The 12279-nt window shown below is 35.5% G+C and overlaps 1 protein-coding gene across 1 annotated transcript in view; it reads left to right on the top strand.

The window, feature by feature from the left end:
* COG6 (component of oligomeric golgi complex 6) overlaps positions 1–11235 on the top strand; it is a 52863-nt gene extending 41628 nt beyond the window's left edge. The window contains exon 19 of the mRNA XM_033104583.1: positions 10995–11235. Within this exon, the coding sequence (XP_032960474.1) occupies positions 10995–11142 (148 nt within the window). The 3' untranslated portion in view covers positions 11143–11235. The remainder of the gene's footprint in view (positions 1–10994) is intronic.
* Positions 11236–12279: the final 1044 nt, after the last annotated feature.

Raw genomic sequence — 12279 nt, 5'->3', positions numbered from 1 at the left:
ACTCCACTTTGCTAAGTCTTAAATTGTTTTTCTTAAATTATTTAATTTTTAACCAAATACATTTAACTATTTTTAGATTTAACCACACTTGAATGCATAGTGTTTGAATGTGGAGTTGTTTGGAGCATCACTAAATATAAAACATGCCATTACTTTTCTCATAATGTAATAATTGAGGGGAAATTTTAATGTGTTTTAAGGGATGGCGTGTAGCCCAGATGCCATAAGGAAGAGATGGACAAATTTGGCTACATGACACTTTGAAGTTTTTTACAGGAAAAGACAACATACACTAAGTTAAAATACAGACAATAATGTGGGACAATATTTGCAGATTATGTAACAATTATCCTTAATATATTATCCTCAATATGGAATGAGACCTCACAAATCAGCACAAAACAATAGAAAAACAGGCCCCGTATGTTTCAACAATTCACAAAAGAAAAGCAAATGGTAAATATATGAGAATATAATAATGATCAAAAAAATACCCATTAAAACAGCAATGAGAATTTCTGCCTTTCAGATTTCTGAAGTTAAATGTTTGCTGTCATATGCTAACAGACAGGGTCTGGGAAAAGGGGAATTTTCATACTATGTTGGTCAGAGTATAAATTAGTACAGTCTTTTTAGACAGCAGTTTGGCAATATACGAGTATATCAAAAATTTAAAAGTACACATCCTTAGTCTCAGGGAGTCCTGTTTTTGTTTTTGTTTTGTTTTTTAAGTTTATTGTTCAGTTACAGTTGATACAATATTATATTAGTTTCATTGCTCAACGTAGTGGTTAGACATTTATATACCTTATAAAGTGATCACCCCAGTAAGTCTAGTACCCACCTGGCACCATACGTAGTTATTACCATATTGTTGTCTATATTTTCTATACTGTACTGTACATCCCCATGGCAATTTTGATAACTGCCAATTTTTCCTTCTTAATCTCTTCACCTTTTTCACGCATCCCCTCAACCCCCCTCCCATCTGGTGACCATCAGTTTGCTCTCTGTATGAGTTTGTTTTGTTTATTCAATTATTTTGTTCTTTAGATTCCACATATAAATGAAATCATGTGGTATTTGTCTTTCTCTGTCTGACTTATTTCACTGAGCATAATACTCTCCATGTTGCAAATGATAAGATTTCATTCTTTTTTATGCCTAAGTAACATCCCATTGTATATATGCATCACATCTTCTTTATCCAGTCATCTCTCAATGGACACTTAGGTTGCTTCCATATGTTGGCTATTGTAAATACTGCTGCAGTGAGCAAAAGGCTGCATGTGTCTTTTCGAATTAGCATTGGGTTTCTTTGCATAAATATCCAGGAGTGGAATTGCTGGGATCATAAGGTAGTTCTATTTTTAATCTTTTTGAGGAACCTCATACTATTTTTTGTAGTGGCTGCACCAGTCTGCAGTCCCACCAACAGTGCACGAGGGACCCCTTTTCTCCACATCCTCGCCAGCACTTGTTTGTTGATTTATTGATGATAGCCATTTTGACTGGGGTGAGGTGGTATCTCATTGTGGTTTTTGTTTGCATTTCCCTGATGATTAGTGATGTTGAGCATCTTTTCATATGTCTGTTGGCCATCTGTGTGTCCTCTTTGGAGAAATGTCTATTCAGGTCCTCTGCTCATTTTTAATTGGATTGCTTGGTTTTTTGGTGTTAGGTTGTATGAGTTCCTTATATATTTTGGGTATTAACCCCATATATGATGTATTGTTGGCAAATATATGTTCCCATTCAGTAGGTTGTCTTTTTGTTTTGTTGATAGTTTCCTTCACTGTGCAAAACCTCTTTAGTTTGATGTAGTCCTATTTATTTTATCTTTTGTTTCCCTTCCCCGAGGAGACACATTCAAAAATATGTTACTAAGAGCGAAATCAAAGAACTTACTGCGTATGTTTTCTTCTAGGAATTTAATGGTTTTGGGCCTTACATTTAAGTCTTTAGTTTATTTTGAGTTTATTATTGTATATGGTGTAAGAAATTGATCCAGTTTCATTCTTTTCAATGTGTCTGTCCAATTTTCCCAGCACCATTTATTGAGGAGCCTGTCTTTATCCCATTGTATATCCTTGCCTCATCTGTCATATATTAATTGATCATACAATCGTGTAAATGTGGATTTCTGGGTTCTCTATTCTGTTCTATTGATCTATGTGTCTGTTTTTATGCCAGCACCATGTTGCTTTATTATGATAGCCTTGTAGTAAAGCTTGATGACAGGTAGCATGATACCTCCAACTTTGCTCCTCTTTCTCGAGATTGCTTTGGCTATTCAGGGTCTTTTGTGGTTCCATACTAGTTTTAGGATTATTTGTTCTAGTTCTGGTGAAAATGCCGTTGGTATTTTGATTGCATTGAATCTGTAGATGGCTTTGGGTAGTGTGGACATTGTAACAGCGTTAATTCTTCTTTTCTATGAGCACGGTGTATCCCTCCATTTATTTGTATCTTCTTCAGTTTTTTTCTTAGTTATCTTATAGTTTTCCAAGTACAGGTCTTTTACCTTCTTGGTTAAATTTATTCCTAGCCTTTTTTTGGGTTTTTTTTTTATGCAATTGTAAATGGGATTATTTTCTTTATTTCTCTTTCTGATAGTTTGTTGTTTGTATATAGAAATGCAGCCAATTTCTGAATATTAATTTTTTTATCCTTCTACTTTACTGAATTCATTAATCAGTTCTAATAGTTTTTTGGTGTACTCTTTGGGGTTCTGTATAGTATCACGTCATCCACATATAATGACAGTTTTACTTTTTCCTTTCCAATTTGGATATCTTTTATTTGTTTTTCTTACCTGATTTCTGTGGCAAAGACTTCCAATACTATGTTGAATAAAAGTGGTGAAAGTGGATATCCTTGTCTTGTTCCTGATCTTAAAGAAAATGCTTTTAACCTTTCACCACTGAGTATGATGTTAGCTGTGGGTTTGTTATATATGGTCTTTATTCCATTGAGGTATGTTCCCTGTATCCTCACTCTGCTGAGAGTTTTTATCATAAATGGATGTTGGGTATTGTCAAATGCTTTTTCTGTATCTATTCATTCGATCATATGATTTTTACCCTTCATTTTGGTTATGTGGTGTATTGCATTAATGAATTTGTGGCTATTGAACCAACCTTGCATCCCAGGAGTAAATCCCACTTGATTATGGTGTATGATCTTTTTAATGTATTGCTGAAAATTTACTGGATGGGCTTAACCACCAATTGGACACTCAAGAGGGAAAGATCAGTCAACTTGAAGGGAGTATGGAAACTATCCAAATTGAAACACAGGTAGAAAAAAAAGTCTGGAATAAAGATGAAGAGAGTCTTAGTGAATTGCAAGATAATATTAGGAAATCTAATTTAGGTGTATAACCGGAGTGTCATAGTGAGATTAAGGCTGAAAACACTTGAAGAAGTAAAATATTTTTTCCCAAATGTGATGGAAAATATTAACGCACAGACCCAAGAAGGTAAATAAACTTCAACAGAAAAAACCATACTGAAGCACACCATAATCAAATTATTGAAAACCAATGATAAAGAGAAAAAATATTAAAAGCAGCCAACGGAAAGAAACAGAAATTATTTGTGGGGAGCAATGATAAGTATACTACTGACTTCTTGTTAAAAACAGTGCAAACCAAAAGATAATAGAATATCATCTTTAAAAAGCTGAATGGTAAAACAGTTTCAGCTTTTATTATGTATTCATCAAAAGTGTCTTTCAAACTGAAAGCAAAATAAACACATTTTGTGATAAACAAAAGTGGGGAGGATTTATCACCAACGTACTGCACTGCAAGAAATGACAAAGGAAGTTCAGATCCAGACAGAGGGCAGACAAGCACAGGAAATGCTAAATATAAAAGATAATGGACTGTTTAAAACAAAAAATACTAATGGTGAACTGTCGAGTTTTTAACAGAGAAATAAAGTTTATGACAACAAAACACAAAATATGGTCTAAGAGGGAGGGAGAAATATACTATTGTGATGTTGTAAGGTAGTTAAATTATCCATGAAGTATATAATACTGTTTTAAGGTAGATTATAAACCTTACAGCAAGCACTAAAAGAAACAAACAAATTATTTAAAATGCCAATAGTTAAAGTAGAATGTTAAAAAACAATTATATCAAAAGGCAAAAAAGGAGGGAAAAAGAACAGATGAGAAAATATAAAACAGGATAATAGACTTAAATTCAGCCTCATAAGTAACTATACATACTCGAATTAAAAGTCAGAGCTAGTTAGAGTGGTTGAAAAAGCATGGCCCAACTGTGTTATCTATAAAAAATCCACTTTGAATATAAAGACACAGGTAGTTTAAAAATGAAAGGATGGTAGAGGATACACCATGCAAATACTAATCATAATAAAGCCAAAGTAGCTATAGTAGCAGAAAAATTAGACTACAGCAGAGACAATAATGTCAAAGATAAAGATGGAACATTTCACAGTAACAATAAGATCAATTCATTAAGCAGATATAATAGTAAATATGTACATCTAACAGCAGAACTTCAAAAAATGTGCAGTATAACTTCATAGAATTGAGAAGGAACAGGTACATTGACAGTTACAGATATTTCAGCACTCTTCCCTTAGTAACGGATAGAGAACGTAGACAGAAAACTAGTGTGGTGTAGAAGAACGGAGCGATGCCGCCAATCCGTTCACCCCCATAGAAAGACATAGAGCACCACACACAACTCCAGAAACGGACCTTTTTTCAAGTGCATATAAAACATTCAAGCTAATGTAAGAATGAACAAAAAGGAAATAAAGCCACTAGTGAATATGCCCATCTACAAACAAGATATGCCTGTTTATTCAGATCTAGAATTTCCAATAAAATTTCTTCATATAATTTTCCATATATGTTAATATTACTGGATTTATTCCTAGAAAAAATTTCTGTGGCTAATATGATACGTTCTTTCCTATTACATGTTCTAATTAGATATGGCTGGTACTAAATTTTGTATGTTAATTTTGAATTTGGACAACTACACTTTATTTTACTACTAGTACTTCATCACTTGTTTTTGGTACAGACATCAAATATTAATGAGTTTTATTAATTTTTTTCAATATCTGTGACTAAATTCATTCTGTGGGCTAGGAGCTCCCAAGTAAATAGTAGACGTAATGGTGAGTGTGCATATCTTATTTTGAACTTTAATGAAAAGGTTTCTGATGTTTTATCATTAATTGTTTGCTGTAGCTTTTCAGTGCTCCAACCTAGTTCCATGGTATTTTCTAACTGGTTACATATTGTAATAGTTTGTAAATTCAGCATAACTCCAGTCAAGATTCCCATGGAACCACTTTATTAAATAGTTATCCAGAAAGAAGTATGTGAGAGGACACGAGTCACTTTGACCATCTCCACAGTCACCACTAGTCATTAGCCTTTGAACTATTCTCCTTCCGCCCCTGCCTTCTCCATCAGCGCCACACCAACCCCCATAATCTAATCTGAACTCCTCACGCAGAGTGATTGATCCCTTAATGGATTACTTCACCTAATCCTTCCAATGAGTCTGTAAATTAGGATCTCCGTTTTACAGAAGAGGACATTGCTTAGAAAGGTTAAATAATTGATCCAAAGTCAAAAAATTAGTAAGAAGTAGAGTCAAGATCTGCGTCCAGTATTTTTGATTCTGGAACCTATTTAACACTGGTCTATACTGTATTTTTATTCACTGTTTCTTTGTTGAGATTATATTATTTTGTTATTTTTAAAAGAAGCTCTAAAATGTTAGGCATATGTGGTAGGTAACACTTGTGTGAGATACGTGACCACGGTCTCATGTAAAATATGCTTTGGTTTTACTGTGACAGAAAGCTGGTCCAGGATGAAACATTGACTTGACCTATTGTAACATCTTTAATGTTTATATTGTGGTAAATAGAAATAAAAATGTACATTCTTTAACCAATCTAGTTTTCATAAGTATATTATCTTTTTTTCTTAGTTTCCAGGCTTAAACTGTTAACACCTTCTTTTCTCCTATGGCACATTCGAGTGCATTCTTAACTGTGCTGCTGTACTAAAGCTCCATTTTCATGATCATAGAACCCTAATGTTGAAATAAGTTATTTTTAGAAATGGTGAGTTCATTATAATAATGAAAGTTGTATCGTGTTGTTATGGCAACCAGAGCCCTAAAGTTCTGATAATGACAGTCTCACTGATTCTGGAAGTAAGCAGTTGGTTTCTTATCGCCACTCAGTGCTTTAAATACTTATTTAAAATGCACTTAATTTCAATGCACATATTTTAACATGAGAATGATACCTTCATTGAGTTATGTATTAATCCTTATTAGTATCTTTTAAATTTATGATACTAGATTTTTGAGGCATTGTGACATAACTGGACGAATTGAATTTCTTAATGTATGGTATTCTGATGCACGAGTAACTGAAAAATGTTGCCCTTCTGTAAAATCGTATAACAAGCTCAACTCTTCCGATTCTCTTTCTAGTGGTAGATTAACTACGTGATTATTATTTTTGGTGTATGATACACTGGTATCGCAAACTACTCTCTAAATATAAGAAAGACTTTCCAAAATTTGGAAATAAGGCAGGAAGCGCGTGTCCTTTCAGTGTCATGCCGAGGCCACCTGCCTCACACATAAGGGGTATCTGTCACATACGCATTGTTAACAGGCCCATCAGAACTCTTTAGCTATTGAGGGAAATGGATATTGTTTGACTCTGTATTTGCTGTTGACTAGAGGTCTCATGGCTTTTTGTCTTACGGTTCATGGTTTTTCTTGCTTCATGGGACATTGACCCATTTTTGCATCTAATCTATTTTGTTCTAAGCTTCCTTTTCAAATGCCTGTAAATGACCGGTCTCTCAAAATGTTCTGTGAACCAGCTTTACCATCTTATAATTTTCTCATTAACACATTAAGTTTTTGACATTGTTTCATTCTTTATTTGTATGGTTTTTATTTTTAATATTTGGAAGGTATACTTGCACTAAAAGGCATATTAAATTGTCCAAAGGTCAATAGGTCACTTAATAAATGACTACCTGTGAGAATTTCATGGTACGTAGTAAAGAGACCAAGAAAGTTAATGGTCTAACTTTATAAACGATCATAGCTTACATTCAAATGAAAGTTCTTCCCTTGCAACTGGCCTCTTTCCATTCTCTGTTAATCATGTGAAAAGCAAGACCTAAGAATTTCAACCTACAGAAACAATTCTAAAAGTACTCTCCCTCCATCAGCTATGGGCTTGATCAAAATGCAAGTAAAATCTGAGGTCATTGCCCATGCTAGAACCAGTACCCAGCATACACGAAAAATTACTGCTTTTCTCCACTTGTAGTGAGGTGATCAGCGCAGGACATTCCAAGTTTTCAGAAGCACATGACTGAGATGATTTGTTGGTCATTTCGTATTTAGTTACAGAGTACCTGAAAGTTTTCCATCTTGAACACTGAGGTTGTTACTATAAAGACTTTTCATTATTTGAAACTGGATTTCAAATAGGTGTTAGTGAATAATTTGGGCCAAGACACGAGGCAGACAGCAGCCAGCCAGCCAGACAGATAGATAGGTATACAGATACATGCAGATAACTTTTAAGATAAAGGATGAACTTATAAAATAATTATCACTATAAGTAAAAAGAAGGGGATAGCAAAATGGCCAGAAAATAAAATTTTTAGTACTTCAGAAACACCACCCATTCATATACAAATCACTGTATGCTTATGAATCATTTGGGGAACCCAGTTCCCCCAAATAATGTATGTGTATGTATGTACAAGTATGTGTAGAAATAGTTAGGCACACAGATTTTTTTAATTGCAGTTCATTAAAATACTTTTCACTCTAAATGGAATGGTATAATTTAAAAGCTGGATGTACCTTGTAAAGACTATGCAGTTTGATTGTTTGATTTACAATGGCGAAAGTAGCCCTGGAAAGGTTCAATTACTGCTTGTAGGCAGCAGTAAGTGGCAGGGCTTGAGCTAGAGTCCACGCTTTCTGCCAGTAGTGACCTCCACTGTCCCCTTTATCTCCACCGTCAGAAATCAGTGAATGAGCTGAGTCTAGGGACCTGATCCTGGCTTTGGCAGGACCCATGAGCCCCTCATTTGTCCAGGAAGTGGAATCGCTGTCAGTCCCAGTTCTTGGGCCTCACAGGTTCACTTTGGAGAATCCCCCTTCCACTGCATTTCCGTCCTGTGGGCTTGAGCAGAGGATGGGTCAGCAGGAATGGTTCCTCCCGCCCCTTCTCCCGTCCTGCCATGCGGAGGCCTTCTGCTCCATGAGCTTTCGTGTCTCTCATCTTCTTCAGCACAGCCACGTTCATGTTTTATTCCCCTCCCTGTCCTGGTGGCTTCCTGAACCCAGAAGCGGAGTGAGAAAGCCTCTACCACCGCACACCCACATTGAAAGTTATACAGTCTGCCTTGGTTTTATTGGCTTGATTTTACTTCATTGTGTCTTAGCAATATTGCTTTCTTTTAGTTTTCCTCCATTGCATATTTATAGTGATTTTTTGGCTGCATGATGAGTTACAGACATTTGTAAGCTAGGTTAGCCTGCAAAGAGGTTTGTGCCCTGAGTGACAACTAAACTTAAGTAAACCTCAAAATTTTCATTATTTGCTGTTGAAAATAAAATGTAAAATTCATTACTTCAGAATTTTCAATAATTCATTCTACATTCACCAGTTACTCTAGATTTTTAAAAATTGTATTTTATATTCATTATTGTACCTTATTTTGATTTAAACTTGAAGCAGAAGGAAGAACCTTGTTTCTGTGTATTTGTTAGGTATACCTTCTTTCCCCTGAAATAAGACTGGGTCTTATGTTAATTTTTGCTCCAAAAGACGCATTAGGCTGCCTTATGTTCAGGGGATGTCATGCTGAAAAATCATGCTAGGGCTTATTTTCTGGTTAGGGCTTATTTTCTGGGAAACACGGTATGTATAAATATACACTATGTTTAGATTGAGTATAGATTTTATTAGAGTATGAGATGTAAATAATGAGTGCTTTATACACACCCTAAAATCTGTCTTATTGCTTTAGATAAAGGACTGAATGCTGTATCCGAAATCCATTATTTGACTTGTAAAATGGATATCAAATATATATTAGATTTAACACACTAAAAATACCAATACATATATAGTGTTTTTCAGCTATTTCATTTTTAGAAAATAATTTTTGCCTCAGTTTGATACACTCATTGTTAATAGGCTCAATCAGTTATAGGAATAATCAACAATCGATAGATCAAAAAATACCTCCAAGCCTCATTTGGTTACGTAGATTTCCAAACCAGTTTCCACCCCTCTCCCTTCCAGAGAAAAGATCGTATCACCTGTAGCATTTCTCCACTCTGCTCAGAGAATTCACTCAGCCTGTCTGCCTGTTACCATCTCTCGTTTTGGAAGCATTAGCAAGTTTTGGGAAATGTCAGGTTGTTTCAAGTCACCAAGAATCTTACAGATGTCTTCTTGTAGTCATTGACATTCCAAAAACAGAGTAATTATTTCTAGCTCTGAAGACTTTCTGGATGAGAGAGTACATTTTTTACTGAGAATTAAGGGCATTTAAAGGAGGGGAGGAAAAGGGCATTCTAGGCTAGTGGAGAAACAAGAGCAAAGGAAGTAAGGTCAGCAAGAACAGGGCACAGAGGACATTCAGGAGTTGTTCTGAACTGCAGAACCAGTGATACATAGAAGGTTTTTTTAAAGGATTTTGAGTAAGGAAGTTTGACTTCTCGGAAATGAGAAGAAGCATTAAGGCTCCTTAAAGGGAGGCCTCAGATAAGAAGAACCACGATAAACAGTCTGTTTTAGAAAGACGAACAGTGCTTATGATAGATTGAATGTGGAAGATGCTGGAAGGGGAAAGACCAGATCAGAGTTTGGGGTTTTCTTTTGTATCCTACAGACAGGAGTTCATTAGGGTCTGAACTGAGGTGATGAAAAACGGTATGACATTGACAGAAGTAGGAAACAGCAAGAAAAGTAGTTTTGGGAGTAAAGCTTGAAAGGCACATTTTAAATTTAAATTTAGTTATTGTAAAAAAGAAAAAACGTTAGTGTTTTCATCGCTAAGTGTAGTAATATATAAATAGAAGTCTCTGGAGGTGACAAGAAGTAAATGTCATGAAAAGATGGGGAGAGCTGATGCACAGATTTAATGAACCCAGTGCTGTTTTTTCTGGCCACATATATCTTTAAAAATACTAGCTTCAGTTCGCCTAAACCTATTATCTTTCTATGTGCTTATATAGAAATGCGTGTTTGTGAAAACGCTGTGACTTGCTGTAGGGAAGTGCGCCATTGTTTTGGCCTGGTAATAAAGAGATGAGAAATGCGGGAGATGTGGTTGTTAGCGTAAGCGCTTCCAGCGGACCTCGGAGCTACTGCGGGTTCTGGTCCTGACACCACAGCAAAGCAAATCCTTTTTCTGGTGGAGGGCCTTCCCTTCAATCTGTGAAAACTGCGCCATCTGTGAAGCGCGATGAAGTGGAGAGCAATAAAACGAGGTGTGTCTGTATACGTGAAAAAGCAGTTTATTGTAAGTTATTCTGAGACTTGCAGTATTAATAATTTGAATAATTATAGGCCTCTTTCTTTAATGTGTTGTCATCTGTGTTTGCAAAATCAGTATATTGATAGTGGGTCATGGTTTCTGTTTTGTGTTTGGTAATCAGGCACTGTTCTAGCCCTAAAGATACACCAATGAACAAAATAGGCCCTGCCCTCTGGCAACCTACATACTAATGGGGAAGATTTAGTCATTAATATATATAAAAAATGTTTATCCCAAAACCAAGATAAATGACTTGTGTAGCAGCACAATGATTTTTAAACAGTATCTGTGATAATTAATGAAAATGGGAGGCATTGGCCCAAATACAAAGCTTTCTTAAAGTTCTCAGTGTTTTTAGATTGTGTTTTCACATTTTGTCTGTTTGTCACTAGAGAGCAGATCATTAAGCAGTCTACAGAACTAGTCTGCAGGGCCTATGATGAAGTGCATGCCGCCGTGATGAATCCGGTCAATGGGTACAAAGATCCAGAGAGTATCCTACACCGATCGCCTCAGCAAGTGCAGACGCTTCTCTCCTGAGGATGTTATCGCATGTGTTAGCAAAATATTGCATCCACCAAACGCTGACGGTTTTCTTGGTTTTCAGTTTGTTAATCTTTACTTTAAAATGTGATGGTTACAGTTTTCTTTGCATCATAAAATTGTAAGTCCCAGTAATTGCTTTGCTTTGGTCACAGTAATGTGGAAGGGACGTAAGTTGCCCTGAGTTAGCGTTGCTGTTCTCTCTATGTGGAGATGCCCTATTCTCTGCTCCCTGCCTCTCCAACTCGCAGTTCCCCCACTATTCTCAAATAGTATGGGGGAAAAGTCGTACAAGAGGTTTGGGGATTTGTTACAAGGTTAGTTTTAAATTAACTATACATAAAAAATTCAATTTAAGATTTAGTAGGAGGATATGACCTAATAAACATCTCTTTATCTAAAGATTCAATTTTTTCTTATTAGTTATTAATGTGACTAGGTGTACTTAAGCTGAGGAGCAGAAATACACACTCAGCAAAAAGGGGAGAGAAATAACTTAAACAGGGTGGATTCCACTCTGTGTGCCCTGAACTGAATTCAAGGTGAAGTTGAGCACTTCGAATGGGTTTTAGGTTGCAGGCAGCCTGTGCTGCTTGTAAGTCTAGTGTTTCAAGATATTTTTATACAATGTGGACTCTAAATGCAACCAAGTACATATTTTCTCTGATCTTCAAACCGAACAAATAATGATCTACTCTAACATTGGAAGAAAAAGGCCAGAGTGGCAATTGCTAATTGACACTAATTGTTGTCTTCTCCATGGTGTCCCCTCACAGAACGATTTGAGTTCTGACTTTAGAATTTTACCTGTAAGTAATATTCAAAATCACTGTGTTTTTTTTTAAAAATAAATCTCAGTGTGTTTCATGTGACTTTGCTTTGTTTGTCAGAGTTTGAGGACAATTAGTAAACTCTTAATTTCTAATAAATCCACAAAAAGAGGTAAGTCCCTAAATTATAAATGAGAAAACTGAGGCCTATGGGAAAAATTGACTAGGTTGAGATATTTTGAAAAGTAGTAAGATGAAATTAATATTTATATAATAAATTAGTATTTACAGAACATGGCCTATTCATCTATCTGAAATTTATAATTTTCTATATTAAAAAAGTAGGGACTCTTTTGGTACCAGA

This window comes from Rhinolophus ferrumequinum, chromosome 4 (genome assembly GCF_004115265.2).
Source record: "Rhinolophus ferrumequinum isolate MPI-CBG mRhiFer1 chromosome 4, mRhiFer1_v1.p, whole genome shotgun sequence".
NCBI lineage: Eukaryota > Metazoa > Chordata > Mammalia > Chiroptera > Rhinolophidae > Rhinolophus > Rhinolophus ferrumequinum.
This window is presented reverse-complemented; position numbering and strand designations above follow the sequence as displayed.